The sequence below is a fragment of the Solea solea genome, chromosome 19, assembly GCF_958295425.1.
Source record: "Solea solea chromosome 19, fSolSol10.1, whole genome shotgun sequence".
In the NCBI taxonomy this organism is placed as follows: Eukaryota; Metazoa; Chordata; class Actinopteri; order Pleuronectiformes; family Soleidae; genus Solea; species Solea solea.
The window spans coordinates 11073388-11093074 of record NC_081152.1 but is presented as its reverse complement, the minus strand read 5'-3'; the positions used below and the strand labels follow the sequence as shown (position 1 = coordinate 11093074).

General features: G+C 46.1%; 1 protein-coding gene across 1 annotated transcript in view; it reads left to right on the top strand.

Annotated features, from left to right (window-relative positions):
* pappaa (pregnancy-associated plasma protein A, pappalysin 1a) overlaps positions 1-19687 on the top strand; it is a 79483-nt gene that overhangs the window by 15391 nt on the left and 44405 nt on the right. The window contains exons 5-7 of the mRNA XM_058616915.1: positions 370-562; positions 817-938; positions 11678-12179. Coding sequence (XP_058472898.1) covers positions 370-562; positions 817-938; positions 11678-12179 — 817 coding nt within the window. The remainder of the gene's footprint in view (positions 1-369; positions 563-816; positions 939-11677; positions 12180-19687) is intronic.

The window sequence follows — 19687 nt, the reverse complement described above, 5'->3', positions numbered from 1 at the left end:
ATTTGTTGGGTCTGTGTGTATACTGACACAGGTGTGGAATTTAGCAGGGACCTTTCATGTGAAAAACACGGGGGGTGGGGGGGCACATCCTTTAATGTCCTGGTTTTGCAAAGAAATTGGTGTAAGAGTTGAAGGGCCAGTGTGCAGATGAGACCGTAGATTGTAACAAACAAATCCCTCCCTTTACCAACAAACTGTGGTGAACTGTGTGAAAAATGTCTCCTTAAAGCAAGTTTCTTGCCTAAAGTACACATGAAAAACCTATTCCAAGGAAAAGGCAACGTAACACAGAGAGTTTTTGATTTTTGAACAATTATATATTCATACACAAAAAAAAAACAAAAATCCTCTTGCCTCTCTTACCTGCAGATGATGCTTGTACAGACTCCTTCACACTGAACCAGATGGCAAGAATGCACTGCTACCTGGACCTCATCTACCAGACCTGGCAACCCTTCTCTAAACCTCCCCCGGTGCCAATGGCACCCCAAGTGGTCAAGCAGCATCATAATTCCATCACCGTGGAATGGTTTCCACCAATTTCTGGACACTTTTACGACAGGTGAAATGAGCTGGATGAGTTGCCAAAAAAAAGACGCTGGTGTTTATGGGGGATAAATAGTGTGACTTAATATAATGATAGTGTGTAATTTAACATTAGGTGATTTGTTTGCAGACTCAAAGGTGAGCCAGAGTGTACCATTTTAAGACTCACTTATAATTATTGTCTACTTAGTGTATTTTTATATACGTATAAATAATGTGTATTTGGCCTGTATCTAAGTTGGTTGTTGTGCTCGTGTGTTGGTTTCCTAGAGAAGTGGGATCAGTGTGTGATAAATGCACGGAGGGGAGAGTTCTGCTACAGTATGCCTCAAATTCCTCTTCACCACGACCATGTGACCCGTCTGGACACTGGTCCCCACGAGAGGCTGAAGGTACAGTACAATAACACCTACTTTAACGTCTTCCTAAAACTGTTTGTACAGTGTCACTGTAAGGTGGTGGACGTCTGCCAGTTACAGTTGCCAATAGATGCTTATTCTAAAAACTGTGAGTATTGTTTTGTTATTGATTATTTTTCACTGCGAAATGATCGCCAGTCTTATTTAAGTCAATTCCCTGATTGCCGTTCCAAATTCAACATAAAAGCCATGTCCAATCTTCGTCCGCGGTTTACCATACGATAACCCAATATGATTTGTTGATTTTGTGAGTCAGTGCACCAACATAGACAAATTTGGGGGACTGACTCAACCCCGAAACATGCGAGTGACTCATTGGTTCATGACACTTGGGCCGTGGGACAACACGGAAGGATTGTGGAGGTCACTTCCCAGTGGATGGTGCTGTATGGTACTACTATTCCCATATGAGGACTCAGGCCCCAAACTAAGGCTAAAGATCGTGTCTTAACGGTGATTCCCCGTTAGTTTAAACTTTCACTTTGGGAAGATTCGAGTCTGACAAATACAGTACTAAAATTAGTTTGGTTTTGTGAGCTTTTCCCACTCACTGGGGTTCGGGAAGGACGAGGAGGCGGCGTTGAGGGAGTAAATAGACCGGTTTATTGTCAACTCAAAACAATCAACCAAACAAATAAAAGAAGTCAGCTGTGGCTGATGTCAGCGCTCTGCTGCGCTGCGCTGCTCTGACTCTCTCTCTGACTTTGCGTGTCTCTCCGTCTCTCTCTCTCTCTGTGTGTGTCTGCGTGAGGACCCAGCCTACTGCAAGCGATCAGAACCAGGTTACAAACATGCTTATATAGCTGACTAATTACCTGATTCTGTCCAGCTGTCTGATCACCGGCTGAGCCACTCCTTCCTTTCCTCCAGCAGCCGTCGCTCTAACCAAGCCCCACTGCCACATACCCCCACCGCCCGACTTAGGCCGGGACCCCGCCGGCCGCAAGCCCACTCCCCCCCCCCTCCGCAGAGCGGGAGAGAAAGTCGGCCACGGCCATGCGGTTCCCCGGCCTATGGATCACCTTGAACCGGAAAGGCTGTAAAGCCAGATACCAGCGAGTGATCCGCGCGTTGGCATCTTTCATGCGGTGGAGCCATTGGAGCGGGGCATGGTCCGACCAGAGGGTGAATGGGCGCCCCAGGAGATAGTAGCGGAGGGCACCGACCGCCCACCGTATGGCGAGGCACTCTTTCTCCACCGTACTGTAGCTCACCTCCCGCTGAGCCAGCTTCCGGCTAATGTACAGTACGGGGCGGTCGACCCCCTCCACCTCCTGGGACAAAACGGCCCCCAGCCCGCTGTTCGAGGCGTCGGTCTGCAGGATGAAAGGGAGAGAAAAGTTAGGTGTGTACAAAAGTGGCTCCCCACAGAGGGCTTGCTTAACCCTCTCAAACGCCAGCTGACACGGCTCCGTCCACTGGACCGGATCTGAGGCACCTTTTCGGGTCAGGTCGGTTAGGGGGCTGGTCAGCTCCGAGAAGGCCGGAATGAACCTCCTATAGTAACCGGCCAGCCCCAGAAACCTCCTAACCTCTTTTTTGGTCTTGGGTCTTGGGCAGGCTGCAACCGCTGCGGTCTTTTGTATCTGTGGCCGCACCTGCCCTCCCCCCAAGTGGTACCCCAAATACCGTACCTCCCTCCGTCCAACTGCACACTTCCCTGGATTGGCCGTGAGCCCCGCCCTCCTCAGGGACTCCAGCACTGCTCCCACCTGCTGCATATGCTGCTCCCAGGTCTCACTATGAATGATGACATCATCCAAGTAGGCCGCAGCATATGCAGAGTGAGGCCGCAGCACCCGGTCCATGAGGCGCTGGAACGTGGCTGGGGCCCCGAACAACCCAAATGGAAGCGTGACAAATTGGTACAAACCATACGGAGTGGAGAAGGCCGTTTTTTCCCTGGACTCTAGCGACAAGGGAATCTGCCAGTAGCCCTTGGTCAAATCCAGTGTCGTAAAAAAGCGAGCCGTGCCCAGCCGATCCAGGAGTTCGTCGACCCGGGGCATTGGATAGGCATCGAATTTGGACACCTCGTTGACTCTACGGTAGTCCACACAGAACCGTATTGACCCATCAGACTTGCGAACAAGAACAATGGGGCAACACCAGTCACTGTTGGACTCTTCTATTACTCCCATCTCTAACATAGCCTGAAGTTCTGCCTGAACAGTTTTCCTCTTATGCTCCGGCAGGCGATAGGGTCGTGAACGCACTGTCACACCCGGGGAAGTTTCTATGTGGTGGCGTATGAGGTTTGTGCGTCCTGGCAGGGGAGAGAACACGTCGGCAAACTGCCGCTGCAACGAGGCCACGTCTGCTCTCTGGCCCGGCGAGAGATGAACGTCAACGGGGACCGGCGCCGACCTGTTTGATTTAGCCACCTCCGGTCCCAGCTCATCTCTCTCAATCACCGTGGTGGCCAGAGAAACAGACGCCACCTCCCTCCAGGCTTTGAGGAGGTTAAGGTGGTAAATCTGTGTTGCTCCACCCCTGTCAGAACGCACAACCTCATAGTCAACCTCCCCCACCCGCCGTGTGACCACAAAGGGCCCTTGCCACTTGGCGAGTAATTTGGAGCTAGACGATGGTAGCAATAGAAGCACTTTATCTCCCGGTGAAAACTGTCTAAGTTTAGCCCCTCTGTTGTACAGCCGCTGTTGACGTTCCTGGGCCTGGAGCAAATTCTGCCGTGATAACTGACCCAGTGAATGGAGTTTTGCTCGCAGGTCCAGTACGTGCTGTACCTCATTTTTACTGGTGCTTGGACCCGCCTCCCAGTTTTCCTTAACCAGGTCCAAGACACCCCGAGGTTTTCTGCCGAACAGGAGTTCAAAGGGCGAAAAACCCGTGGAGGCCTGGGGCACCTCCCGCACTGCAAACAACAGAGGGTCCAACCATTTATCCCAATTACGACTATCCTCGTGTACGAACTTACGAATCATGTTCTTTAGCGTTTTGTTAAACCGCTCCACCAGGCCATCAGTCTGGGGATGGTACACACTAGTCCGGATTGAGCGGACGCCCAGTAATTCGTATAGCTCGCGTAGTGTACGTGACATAAACGATGTGCCCTGGTCAGTCAGGATCTCTTTCGGGATCCCAACTCGGGAGATGACCTGAAACAGTGCCTGTGCAACACTCTTCGCCGAGATGTTGCGCAAGGGTACTGCCTCGGGATATCGCGTTGCATAGTCCACTAGAACTAATACAAAGCGATATCCCCGTGCGCTCCGGTCTAATGGCCCGATGAGGTCCATGGCAAGTCTATCAAAAGGGACCTCCATCAATGGTAATGGGCGCAAGGGCGCTTTTGGGGTGGCCGGAGGGTTGACTAATTGACATTCGCGGCAGGATGCACACCACCGACTTACATCCGCCCGAATGCCCGGCCAGTAAAATCGGGCCATGATCCGGTTCAGTGTCTTATCATATCCGAGGTGACCCGCCATGGGGTTGTGGTGAGCCGCCTGGAAAATCGTTTCTCGGCGGCTTTTTGGGACTAACAACTGGGAGAGCTCTTCCCCTGTTCGAGTGTCACGACTCACTCTGCATAAACGGTCTTTAACGACAACAAAGTAGGGGTGAGAGAGTGCTGCGTTAGGGTGAACCGGACAACCATCAATTTCCATCACTTGGTCAAAGGCGTGGCGGAGGGTCTCATCCCGAGACTGTGCTAGGGGAAAATCTTCCATGGGCGCCATCTGTGCCCCCCCCGCAGCAGCGTCGGGATGCGGCACCTCCGCCTCACCACTAAGGACAGCACATAACTCACATTTCCCTGACTTACGTGACCGCACCCCCATGGTTTCCCCTGCTAAGCTCGTAAACCCCGGCCAATTTGTTCCCAAAATTAGAGGGTGCGTGAGGCGAGTACTAACTCCAGCCTTTACTCTATGTTTTTTCCCTTTAAAATAAATTTCCAGAGCCACCACAGGATAATCGTGAATATCCCCATGCACACACCTCACCCTCACCCACGATGCCTCTAACAATGCCCCCGGTCGAACCAAGCGCTGATGGATCATGGTCTGTTCACAACCAGAATCCAGCAGAGCTTGATGTGTACCCCCTTGTATACATACCGGTATACGGTACGTCCCTTCCGAACCGGGGGAGGGGGCCGGCGGCCCGGCAACCCGAACCACTTGCCCCACTTCCATGAGCGGGCACTCCGCTCTGATGTGGCCGGGCTGCCCACACCGCCAGCACACCTGCCCTGGCGTCTGAGGAGCCCCCCGGGGTGCCAGGTGATCAGACGCATAGGCTGGGCCCTGAGGGAAAGACGGCAGAGGGTAGTTAGACGACCGGAGCGATGCATGCTCCGGCTGTGTGTGTGTGTGTGTGTGTGTGTGTGGGTGTGGTGCAGGAGCCGATGCCGCTGGGAACCTCCTCCTCGGGGCTGGAGTGGGACGGCTGGCAGGGATCGTCGCTGGCCTGGTCTCCTCCCTCATGCTCCGCCGGGGAAGAGAGAGATGATCCTCCGCGAGGACGATCGCTGCCTCGATGTTGGCCGGGCGGTGGCACTGGACCCAATTGGCTGTGGACGGTGGTAACCCAGCGATGAACTGCTCCAGCGCCACCTGTCCAACGACGTCCTCAGCGGAGTGGGTCCCCGGCTGGAGCCAGCGCCTCGCTGCGTCCAGGAGCTGCTGCGCGTATGCAAAGGGGCGCCCGGCTCCTTCAAAGGAGAGCCCCCTGAACCGCCGCCGGTGTCCCTCCGACGTACTGCCCAGCCGGTCCAGGATGACTCTCCTCAGCTGTGTGTAGTCGTGGCGCGCGGCCGCCGGCAGGCTGTGCGCGGCCAGCTGCGCCACGCCGGTGAGCAGGGGAAGAAGCCGAAGCGCTCTCTCCTCCTCCGGCCACCCACACGCCTCCGCCGTGCCCTCGAAGATGTCCAGGTATGCCTCCGGGTCATCTTCCGCGGTCATCCGCTGCAGGGCGACGGGCGGAGACCGTCCTCGACCGGGCTCCGGGTCGGCGCCGTGGGCAGCCGGGCGTTGCAGCAGCTCCCGCAGGAGAGCACGATCGTCCCGCTGTGACGCCGCAATGTCCGCGAGGAGCTGGGACTGCTGCTGCTGCAGCGTGGTGGTGCTCTCCTGCATCGCAGCGAGGTGCTGAAGGGCCAGCGACAGCGGAGATTGTCCTTCCATGAGTCCCTGTTCAGGCGCCACTGTGAGCTTTTCCCACTCACTGGGGTTCGGGAAGGACGAGGAGGCGGCGTTGAGGGAGTAAATAGACCGGTTTATTGTCAACTCAAAACAATCAACCAAACAAATAAAAGAAGTCAGCTGTGGCTGATGTCAGCGCTCTGCTGCGCTGCGCTGCTCTGACTCTCTCTCTGACTTTGCGTGTCTCTCCGTCTCTCTCTCTCTCTGTGTGTGTCTGCGTGAGGACCCAGCCTACTGCAAGCGATCAGAACCAGGTTACAAACATGCTTATATAGCTGACTAATTACCTGATTCTGTCCAGCTGTCTGATCACCGGCTGAGCCACTCCTTCCTTTCCTCCAGCAGCCGTCGCTCTAACCAAGCCCCACTGCCACAGGTTTTATTTCCATGTTCTTTTGCTGTATTGAAACAAACTATAGACAAACTAAACAAAGTGTGCATACTTATTCTTGAGGCTTATTCTTGAAACTGAAATTACACATTAAACTACATGAATTCAACACAGTTATCATGGATAAAGCTTTTTAAATATAACACCGCAAATACAATTTTGTAGCTTTTCAGGATTCTAGCAAACCTAACCAAATATATGTATTTGTGTGTAATCAGACGTCTCCATTGCTAGTCTATTATCCACACATTATCCCATATTTCATTTTCAAAACCTGACAGTACTTTCATTGTTTTGGCCTATTACACTCTGGAACAACCATCCTCAGATCAGCAAAATATGTATCTGTAATATGTTTAAATAAAACATTTTTCATAAGCCCATCATCAGTGTGGTTCACTTCTACAAGAACCATTGTGTGTTTTTGGTGAAAAGGATCATTTAATTATGTGTTTGATACAATTCCATTTGAAAAATATTCCACCAATACCAATCTGATTTGATTTCTGATTTAGCCAAATGTGAATTTAACTCCAAAACCAGTACCCGGCCGCACACGAGCACAGTGGGTGAAAAATGTATGACGCAGCATAAACACATAAACTCATGCATGCTTGCATCAGTATTATACTGTACAATAAAATCACCCCTTTTTTTCTGGCGGAGGAGTGTGGTAAGTTGATAAAAAATACATAATATCCCTCGAATGTTCTTCTACTGTGAAATAACCATGAAACTAAATGTCAAAACTAAACACAAAACCCCCAGAACAGCAATCTAACTATGACCCAACAGCATTAAAAGTAACAATTAAATAATATTGTGGAAATGTGTGTGTGAGCTTGATGCTTTATAGATTCTTATGTCACTCAGCCTTGCCCTCACATGACCATTGTGTGTGTGTGTGTGTGTGTGTGTGTGTGTGTGTGTGTGTGTGTGTGTGTGTGGCAAGGGCAAGTCTGGGCTTGTCCAACATGCTGTGTGTGTAAACTGTACTCTGTTTTCCCTCTTGGAAGGGGTCCCTGTTTGTGGCTGCTCCCTATTCCCTGTTAACTCTGCCTGGGCCAGCTTCTCACTGGATACCACAGCTGTTGGTTCCTGCTATGATCCTGCAAATGGGTCTAAATATTTTTAATTTCTCGTAGACATTCTGGCAAATAACCGCCTCAAACATATTGTAAACTGACGTTCTGGCATATTGACTATAGTGGCTTATAACGTCCTCACTGTAAAACAAACAACAACAAATCATGCGTTCTGTGTGACATCCGACATCGATGCATATGCACGGCACCTGTTAACTGAAGGACTTGTGGGCCGTGTCCTCAAAGTACTTGACTGTGAAACATTTGCGCGGTCAGAGAGAGCCAAAGTACCACTCATAAATCTTTACTACTGTATGCCCTGGAGAAATATGGCAGGAGGAGGGGGGGGGGGGGAGAAAGGCAAAAAAATGAAAAACATGGCAAAACACACATGGATATGGATTCAGGGAGGGAGTATGGAAGGTTGGGAGGGGTGGAAACCACCCAAGATAGTTGAGAGAACTGCATGTAGTTAGTGACATTCGCAAGGGAGGATCCTGAGTTGATTGAAAACAGCAGTGTACGTGAATAGAAGCGAACGGTCCAGGATGTATATGTTCACTAGCAGATGTGTGTGAGACTCTCTCTCTCTCTGTGTGTGTGTGTGGTGCTCTGTGTGAAAACATATTCGTGTTTCAATATGCCCTAAAATGTTGCCTGCTGGCTTTCCATAAACCTGTGTGGATGTACTGAAGTTTAAAAACCAAACGTATGAGTGAAAGTCCAAGATATCATGAGAATCCCTCAGAAGTGAAGTGTAGCGGGACACCTTGCTGGTTTTTTGTGATTCCACCCAGGAATGTCCACATTAGAAACAATCCTGACTAACTGATATGAATGAAAATGTTTGTTATCTATAGAGAACACTGCCACAAAAACTCCCCGATAGCCCTTTAACGCCGACGTTCACGGTTGTAAATCCCCATTGTCAGTAAAGACGTTTGCTTAGTGGTTTTTTCCTTCGCTGAGTCACGTTCGACATCACAACTGCATAACAAACCATGTAGACAACAACGTGGCTGAAGGGAAAACCACAATACAGAACACATAAAATGCCATGACTAATGACAATGTTACACTAGTTGCGCAAATGTTATACTCTCACTTCCGTTCCTCTTTCAAACTCAGCGGTGACTGAACTACATGTGAGATAGATTGCTGCTCGACCAGTGCGCTACATGAAGTCTAATTCTGGTAACTTGTCATTACCCTCCAACTCAATGATTTCCCTTCCTTGTACCAGTTTCCCAGTGCTATCATGTTAGCGTTTTTTTTCAAAAGCGTACCTAAACGTAGCACCTGTGTCATCTGCTCCGTATGCAGAACGATGAACACTTTAATTTAAGCGACGGATAAAGCCTTGCACACCTTAAGCGCGACGTGATGTCACATTGACATCTGCAGCCGCAGATTGTCTGTTGCCTCCATAATGTGTGTCGGTGAAGTGTCTCTGTTTGCATGTGCCAGCGGGGGCTCAAGTGTTGGTTGGGGTTGACGTCTGCTTTCTGAGTGAGGAAGTGTGTAACAGTGTTAGACAGTGAGTCATTAATAGTGAGAGAGAAAGCCAGACACTTCTTAGAAAGCATAAAGTGTGCATGCGTGGACATATCCCCATCTGTTTATTCATCCGCCTTTTGATGAAGGGTTTAAACCAGATAATGGACTTGCATCAGCATCTACCTTGGAGTTACACTTCCCATATGAAATAAGTTCTGTCAAACAACCTTCAGAGCTGCACCATATCAGTATTGTTTTTTTTTATTTATTTGCATGGAAAATAATAATTGTCTAGATTAGATTAGATTAGATCTAGAACAAATACTGATTGTAAAATCCCCATAATGAGTAATATTTGTTTTGTTTGTAATTGAACCGTAACGTTAAAAGAACTGTAGTAATTCATACATTTGGTGGAATAACCATGGTACTTTTGCCACACCTGTCAAGAAAGATGCTTCGTTGTTCAGTTAGTATACCGTACTCTGTTCACCTGGTGATCTTCACACGGCATATTTAGCCATTTTCAAACATGAATCGCAAACGCCAGACATGTTCTGAATCTAGCTGTACACACTAGGAACATAGTTGTGTTAGAACAACAGCAAGGGAATGTCTGGAACATCCAGACTGTTGGTCGCATCTGGCTTTCGACATGCAGGATGTAGGACACTCCGTCTTAAATTTGATCTGGGAGCTTGCAGAAGTGTAGCCATGTATGCTCGCTGTAACCCTCTTGCCTGCTTTTTAAAAATGGCGGGTTTGATTCTTGTTCACGACTCTTCCAGTGATGACGGTCTCTGACCAATCAGTGGCCGGCGGTCTGTTGACGTCACATTTTAGTTTGAGCTCAGCTGTACTGGAACCTCACCAGAGCACGTACCAAAAAAAAAGCACCAGGTCTTTCATGGAAAAGCAGAACGAAACGAGTCGATTTGAGCTGAGTACTGCTAGAACTGTATAACAGAAAAGCCCCATTGGAGGCCCTTCTTTCTCTCTCTAAGTTCACAGAGCTGGGGGTTTTAAGTTGTAGTGAGTAGCTGATATCAATTCTCGATTCTCATGTTGATATCCTGTTGCAGGTAGTTGTTCTATCTACAGTTAAGGAAATACATCCTTGTAATCAACAATGTGGTTTTAAATGTTGGGTATTGATCACTATATTTGCAGAGATTGTATTATTAAATAAACTGGAGGTAAATCTCCTTCAACTCAGTTCATATTGCCTCAGGTTACACAATGGATGACATCCCTACTTTGTCCCCTCTTCCACCTCCAACCACATGAGCATCAAAGCCAGAGTAGGAGTAAGGCCCATCATAACAGCTGACATTACTAAATATTTTCAGTGGCTATAACAGCTTTCCTTGCAATCTCAATGAAAATGTACCCATAAAACCAGGACTACATGAGCCAAGCAGAGAGCCAGAGTCTTAGAGTATCTCAGCTCAGCCTCTCCTCTCCTTGTCTCGCTCTCTGTCCCCTTTTCTCTCTTTTTCTTAAATTCACCTCCACTCTGGCCACACACACACTTACAGTACAATAATAAATGTGTTGAGATAATGTGGCTTGGAAACCATATTCAGTCCTCAGTTGATTAAACACTGGAATTTTGCATGGTGCCCAGAAATGAGGTTAGCAAATGGCTTCGTTGGTTGCCAGCTTGGAAATGCACAAAAGGAACTTGAGGGAGAACATAGTGTCTGCCTCTTGCTGGCTTCTAAAAGTGCTTGATGAATGTTTAGTGTACGTCACTTGGGATAATGCAAGTTAGCTGTGTGTGGACTCCAAATATGGCTGGAGTTTGACTGTTGGAGGTTGTAATGACTGTGGTGAAGTGAGAACCCTGCACTGGGCCTCTCAGAAGGTACACACCTCAGCTCTGCATTTCCACTGCCGATGGACTCACAATGAACTCTCAGTTTCACCTCGTCCTTGATGCTGCAAGAAATGTACATTAAAGAGACCACTGATGCATTCCTGCTTGTCAGCAATCATAAAAAAGCCTACTAGCCTGAAAATGTAGTTCATCTTGCCTATTTTCCCTAAACGTCTTTGTGTCGGCCATTTTTGTGACTTATGCTAAAGCTCCATCCACATGTAGGCGTTTTGGACGATGTTTCTCGAGACGATCTTCACACTTTCACACGGTGTTTACGTGAAGACAGGTAAAACACAGTGTCTGGTCTGTGACGTCTCACTTTGCCCGCCGGTGTCTTCTTTGTTTGACATTGTTGTGCAACATCATGACATTTGTATATATGAAGCGAGTTGTGTAATCACAATGGACGCAGCCAAACCTTTGCTAGTGTTTGAGTTACTAACTGGACGTTTGACGTGCTTAAACATACGTACACAGTTTATTTTTTTATTTTTGTTTGTGGGTACGGTTATATTGTCACCTGCTAACTCGGCACGCTTTTGGCAGCACTCAGTAGATTTTTTTGTGTTTCTTGTGAACAAAGGTGTTTTTCGCTGTCTACTTTGCCTTCTCTAATTAATATAAAGTGTCTTTGTTGTTTATAAATAGAGTGTGTGACGTCTTCTGTGATCATTTTTATCCCGCAGGTCCTCCAGATGTGGAGCAGGCTTGTGAACCAAGCGTACGCACCTGGAACCCCATTGCAGGAATCGAGCAACGGGTCATCGGCTTGTCGGAGTGCCCTCCCCAGGGCTGCATGCTTCAGCTGGAGTTTGCTCACCCACTGGTGCCAGACTCTCTTACTGTGTGGGTCACCTTTTTCGACCCCGAGGAAACGGCACTGCCAGCCATCCACAACATCTTGCTACTGACCGTCAGTGGCAACAACATCTCCTTGGGCCCGAGTAATGTCTTCTGTGACATCCCACTTACTCTGAAGCTGGACGTAGAGGAGGAGGTGTACGGGGTACAGTTTTTCACCATGGATCAACACCTAGAGATCGATGCCACCCTCTTGGCATCCAAGCCCAACTGCCTACTCTGTAGACGTTGCCAACCACTGCGCTACCGCCTGCTGCGCCAGCCGTCCTTCATCCATGCACCGCATGGCCTGATGCTGAACGAACCTACCCGCCGATATACAGACAGGTGAGTGACGTGGTAGGTAAATAGGAGTTGTCTCTTATTGGCTGTGCCAGCAGCGTGCATAAAGCTCACCACCGCTCTCCTTGATGTTTTTTGTTTTTAAGTTGAGCGATAACTCACGTGGACTCCACAAGTTTGTCCTTGATCAACAATTTCAGGAAAAAGAACATGCAATAGACTAGACTTGTTTTTCACTCTATTATTTTTAGTCATCAAAAGTTGCTGAGTAGATTCCATTTTCCTGCTGAAGTGTGGTCCTGAATTAGGATTGTTTTTAGATTCACCATTTGGAAGGTGTTTATTTGTCTGTGGAAACTATCCACCAAAATATGTTTTTGTATTACCAGATATCCTTTTTAATACCCCCAGGAGCAGCAGCGGGCCTCCGCTGCTTCTGTCCTTTCAAATCGGCTGCCCAACATTTGTTTCCTATGTCACAGGTCACCCGTTGCCCGTATTTGTTTTTTTCCCATGTTCCATGAAGCAAGGGCAAACGGATATCTTGTAGACGGTATTATCTGCACGCTGCGGTGAGAGTTTAGTGCTTTGCTTTCATGGAATGTGCTGACTTGAGAGAGATTGTGCTATACATGGCACTGCTGCGTGTTATGCCATGTCACTATTGTGCTGTCAGTGCGGTTCACATGAGAAGGAAAGTGCTTGATAAGAGGCGAAAGTGTGAGTAGGCATGTTATGCAAGATGGAGTGATGATACTTAAGTTCCATAAAGTGTCTGTACACAACTTCTTGGTTCAATGGCAGTGTCTGTGGAAAGCTGACTGCAGTGGGGATGTATTTATTTGAGGGTTTTGGCACACTTCAGTGATTACTGATGTACTGTAGGTAGTTTCACTGCTGTGGTATATTTCACTAGCTGTGGTTGCATTCCAGTGGTAGTGGTCAGTGGCACTCGCTGCCTATTTTCTGTTTTGAGAGCATATGGGATCTTGTCTCTGTGGGATGGTCAGAGAGGTTTTATTGCAAGTACGTGTGTTCCAGCCATCAACTCTTTAACTCATTCAAATGAAGAATTGTGTGTGCAAAAGTGTACAAAACACACACACACACACATAACCACACACATAGTTACTCTTGAATACTCAACAAAACAAAGAATATAAATTGGTTATGTATAATCTTATATATTGAGTAGTATGCAGAATCATTGGTTAACATGTCTTTAAACAGGGTTGAAATATTTCCCTGGGAAATTCAACGGGTTCCCAATAAAATTATTATTAAGTTATGTTGTGTTTAACAGTACAATTCACTTACCTAACTTGCAAACCGAGACACTTTGGCACCGTCTTCTCCGTGCCAAATATCCCACTTCTTTATATTACCATTTAATATAGGCTGCAGATGAATAAGCTGTCAGTCTGTGTGTGTGTGTGTGTGTGTGTGTGTTTGACAGATGGAGAGAGTGCATCGCGGGCAGGGAGACGAATGAAAGGATCGAGACAATGCGTTTTTAAGATGTCTTTAAAAAATGGATTTCATCTGTTTCGTTTTTGCCTCTGACAATCACAAGAACCCCGGGCATAAAGATCACCTCGGTTCCACAGCACACACACAAATCAAAGGGAGAAAAAAAAATCCCCAGTGACAGAACAAACCAAAACTTAGGGAGAACATAAAGTCTCAGGAAGTGGTAATTTTTTTATTATTTTTTTTTATCTCACACCAGAAACATTACTACTTTTACGACACACTAGTGGTTGCAGAGGCGCGTTTTCATGTCTTTTCTCTGTGGTCCCCACTGCGACAGTAATACTATGTCTGAATGTGTGTTTGTGTGTGTCAAGAGTGCACCGGGAAGAGAGAGAGGGAGAGAGACGCAGTGGATCAAAATGAGGCATTGTAATAGGATGTCAGCTTTAACACCTCATCAGTTACTCCATCTTGTGTTGCGCACTGCCACGATTACACGTACGTTGAGGAAACTCGCGCAGTGGATTGTCATGAGAAAAAACAACCAGAAGACAGAAGATGAAATGAGCAAATGTTTTGGCATTTAGGCTCAAAGCTTGGCCCGGGAATGGCTATTTGATCATCAAAATACTTTCTGATTAATGCTGTCAAATGAAATAAACATTCATTCAAACCATTGTTATTCCAGTGTACAGTACTAATCATTAATCTTTCAGCAAACAAATGCTGGAGATCCTGGAGTCAGACACATGCCAGAGATGTTGCATTCTGTGATGTGGCTTTGATTAGGCATTATTGTCTCTGGCTAAACTAAGGCTTTATCACACACACTGTCTCAAAACAAACATAGCCTTCGACATGGTGGGTTTGGCATTCCACAAATCCAAAGTTAAGTGCTCTGTTTGATTGCTGAGGTCCAGCTGTTTAAATGCTTTTGTTGACCACACAGTTTGATGCCTCTTCTTTTCACGGGGGCCCGGACAGAACGTTGCAAGTGTTGATGAAGGGTGGGGAATGACCTCCCACTGGTCACTGGCATTTACCTGAGCAGGGTCATATGGAGCAAAAGGGACAGCTGACATAGCTCCATCCATGGGTGGTGGTTTGTTTGGAATGGCTGAGGGCTGGGAGGTCAGGGTGGCAGAGTAAATTATGGTGCGGAGTTAAAAGGGTGAAGTGAAGAGGAGACACAGGGGTGGAAGGTTGGGGTAAATCACCGCTAGGGTCATGGTGGGGGGGGGGAGGGCAGTAGGTGAGGAGGAAAACATTAGGGGGTCACGAAAGTATGAAGAGAAAGGGTAGGAGGGCTGAGTTTTTTGATCCCATCCCTCTGAGAAATCTTAGGCCGTGTGCTAATCCTCTTCCTCACGTGGGTCTCAGAGCTGTCATTCAGTCAAAGCCTATCTCAGAGATGATCTGAAGAGTTGTCTCAGCCAAAACAGAAAGAGGGCTGCTCCCCCAGCGTCAATAGAAGTCCACACCCCCTCTATAATTGGATTGTACCTTGCTTCAACACAACACTTCCCCCATTACATTCTCCATCCCTCCCTCCCTCCCTCGCGTCAGCTTCTCTGTTGATCAGCTTCTGCATGGGAACACATTTATCTCATGTCAAATCTACAGTGCAGGTATTTCTGAAGTTACCCTGGCTTTAAGTGTGAAGGCGTATTGATTCTTGTCACATATATTGTCCACAGATATCTTTTATTCTAAGAAAATGTTGATTTTTAAACAGTATTCTAAACTTTTTGGATATACATTTCAATTCCTTCTCATCAGTTCTTTTACTTCTTCATTTTCATCAGGCCTACTAACCCCCTACGCCGCGGTACACGCCTGTTTATTTTAACGAAATGAGTCTTGAATCTTTAGTAGCTCTTTACATCTAGCTGTATTTTCGTTAGGCATTCCAGAAGTGTAAAATTGATAGCAGTGAAACCTCAAATGCTTGTCAGCTGCCTCACTGACAAAAGGAGCATTTCACTGTTTGTTTGTTCTTGCAGGCTCAATATAAGGTTTTCCCTCAACTTTCTGAAATTTATCTGCTTTTCTCATCTGGGATTGCTCCGCCAAGAACAACAACCAGCTACAGAACGGAAACACATCCATATGCATGCTCACACATAAGCCTAGTGAAGGCAGGAACACACACAGATGAGTACAGATACACAGTAATGCTTTTCTCAGTAGCAGGCACATACTTTTGCACATGTTTCCATGTGTAATCACCTGGTACTATCAAAACACCTTTTCAAGGGGAAATTACAGTGCCTTGTGCCTGACTTTGTGCATGAGCCAAAATAAAGTCCCTTTCCCTACAGGGGAAGAATTCACTAAGATGCACCAATGACGAAGCGCTATCACGCGACACCTTGTCTGGGACAAGAATAAAATCTTTTGTGCTATAAGGTGCATATGAAAGCAATCTTATTTTATCATTTACAGGAGAAAGTGTGGTTTTCACAAACTCTGGATGACAGAAGTCATGTTTTACCACATGGGGCAACAGTGGCTCGTTTACATACAGGTTAAAAGTCCGATATTAGTTTTTCTTAATGTCATGTAAACACGTTAGCCCAACTAGTCAAGATGGTCTTAGTCAGACTAACATACTTGGATAATGCGATTCATCGGCCGATTACTCCTGCATGTATACGCTTAGTCGGACTTGGCGTTCTGAGCATGCACAAAAGCCATGTTTGATCTAATATGTGTCACGCTTAACATGTCCAGTAGGTACGAAACATACAGAACCACAGCATGATCCATCTCATCCATCTAAACAGGAAACTGATTCAACATGCACTAGCTTATAGAGCAGGCATGTCCAAAGGCCCGGGACGGAGTCAAACAGAAAATCATCTGGAATGATGTCACTCGCATTAGCTCACCTGGTAAGGAGTTGCATTTTGAAAACGGCGTTTGAAAATCAGCCATGACACGTGGCTTAGATTTGGTTACATTGCCATTTAGAAAATTGTGACAATGAAAATTATTATAAAACTGTATTTATATGTAACTTTTAGTGTAAAAAAAAAAAGGTCTGAAGGGACCATTGGACCCCAGAAATATTCACATTATCAAATCTGGCCCTTGTTAAAAAAGAAAGTTTGGATGCCCCTACGGAGGCGGAGTCAGACATACATGGCCAATAAATAGGTTTTTCCTCTGCATATATAAACTCAGACTCAACAAGTTGCCCGATTTGTATTTGTATTTGTATTTATTTATTTGCACCATAAAAAAAACGACAATTACAAAAAACAGAAATTAAAGAAGAATAGTAAGTGCAGGAGAGGTTAAAAAACCCTACATGGGCTTATAAGAAGCACCTCCCCAAGAATTATACACATTCAAAGGATAAATCAACAACAACAACAATAAAAGAAAGCAACAACAAATAACAACAAAAAAGGAAGCAATACAAGTGCCATTTTATAGCAGACACTCAAAGAACTCAGAAATAAAAACATGGGTATGTATAAATATAAAATGATTGTATTTAACTGAGTGTATAAGCATGTAAAGAGATAATGATCCAATGACAAATATACTGGAAATATACTGGAAAAGAAACTATTAGGAACTTTGATTTAACAGGTAAGCTTTCAGTCTTAACTTAAAAGTATTGAGGGATGAAGATAATTTAACAACATGAAGATGGGAATTCCAAAGTATTGCCTGGCTCAGTCAAGCTACGTCCGCAGCTCGACTAAGCTGTGCATGTAAACAGTGGTAGAGCGAGTTGTCTTTCACCTGGAATGTGATTGTTGATTGTCTGCGCTCTGCTCGTCTACACGCCAGTGTGTCATTGGGCAAGACAGTTTTGTGAGTAAAAAAAATGCACCGTACAAATATACGAGCGGATGGGTGTGAATGGTGTAAAGCGGCTGTGAGTGGTCGTCAAGACAAGAAAAGCGCTATATAAATACTGACCATTTACCATCAATAAGTCTCTGTGAGGATGCTGGTCATCAATTGTGCCACTGTTATTCTAAGCGTTGCTCTAACGCTGCATATCCCACTAACCAAGTTAAGAATTCCTGTGACACATCTGCACCACTTCCTCATTCTCTCCCTTTCATTCTTCCCTGCTGCCAACAGCAGCCTAGCACAGCATGGCTGTTAGCAGTGAGGTCAGGAGAAATCAAGCATGCACCTAATTGAGACCAGGTTGAAAGCCACATTTAAACAGTTGTTATCACGCTATGAGAAGTAGCACTATTGACCCTACAGAACTAGAGGTGCTTTATGACACCCAGGTAACATAAGCTACTTAATAAAGTAATAGCAGACATTAAATCTGTATACGTCTCAGAGTTTGCTCCGTGTTGTTTCAGAGAGGACTCTCCTTTTTTTTTTTTTTTTTTTTTGTCAATACAACATAAGTTCACAGTGACTTCAGACAGAATGTGTTTATTTACATTTGACCAAGACCATAATCTTTCCTTAACCATTACCAAAGGTTTCTTGCCCAAAACCTAACCACAGACAGAACTGTGGACGTGAAACCCGCTGTTTGGCAGCCGTGACAGTTGTGCGGTGTGTATGCCCGCACTGAACCTCACCACTCTGCTGCCGTTAATAAAAATAACATTTTATTCATCACAAACCAAAAAGAGTTTCCTCTAAATGAAAGAAGCCAGCAATCATTGTTGCCACCACAGCGTAATTGGGAAAACATTCTAGTTGTATCTAAATGGGACATGGTTGCTGGGTTGTAGGACTGGGTCTAGAACCAACACTGGGTTTAGACACTTTGGTAGGTTGAAGGGTTGAGGGAGCTGCCCATGCTGCCTATGCTGCTCGAGCAAGGAAACATCTGCATTTTGTGTAGCCAGCAGAAATAACTGATGATCGGATAAGAAATGTATAGTTGCTGTCGGGTATGGATTCTGCAATAGGTGCTTTCAAATGAAACAACAAATCTAAGGCTTTGCGACTTCATTCAGGAGAAAGGTGTGGGGTCCGGGTAAAGCAAACATAGACTGCTAGTGCCATGACTGACTGGTTTACAATTCTTAACCCAGATAGACTTCCAAAAGAAAATCAGCGTTGACTGTGGGTGCAAACCGCAGCCTGTGGTCGGGGGGGGGGGGGGGGTTGTACGCTCAGTCATCCACCTCGACTTCCTCTCGATTTTTTACTACTTACTTCCACCTTTGGTTGCTAAAAGAGAGCAGCCATAATTCTTATGGGACCGCAAGACACCACTTTACCGGAAAATGTAAACAAACAATTTTCCGGAAAATGCAAAGGAGCAATTAATGCTGCCTATTTTAAGTGTTTTATTGGTGTTCAAAGCTCAACCACGATGGTGACATCAGCTTAATTGAGTGGAGTCCCACTATAACTGATACCCGTGGAAAGAGATGAACTAAACCTCTACATAACAACGAATAAATCACTGTTAGTGCCTCATATTTTTGACTGAAGCCCCTTAAAATAAAGTCACCAAATCACCATTGTTTGTTTTTGCCCTCTATTTATTCACTTATTTATGTACAATTATTTACATCTTCCGCATGGCCCGGTCAGTCAGTGCATTTGCAGCATCACAGCCTGAAATTCTCATCATCCACTAAAAGGAAATGATTGTATTTCCTTGCTGCAAAGCAATATCTATTTCTCTCTTTTTTTTCCCCCGTCTATTGTGTGTGTTTGGTCTTCTCAAAGATAGAGTATCCAACAGCTTGACTTTTCCAGGGGCTAAACTAATTCAATTAGAGGGGGCATGTTCGAGTGTAACGTAGAGTTATAGCTTCATGAGCCAACGTTGCAGAATAGGACATACTGTAGTATAAAAGAAAAGTCTGTCAGGTCAAACATTCTGTGTTGATAATAATGAAGCCAACAGCAATATCTCATCCGAGGCACAAATTTCTGCTGTGGGGAAATTCATTTTGTTACTTGATCTTCAGGTTCATCGGTTTTTATACTTGGGACAGCACGGTTAACTTGAACTTGGCTTGGGTTGGTCTGCCGGGACTGCAATGAACAAACACAGGAGAAATGGAGAAATGAAGATGGGGGGGGGGGGAAACAAAAGCCATGTACCATATTCACCGGTGTCCTGAAGA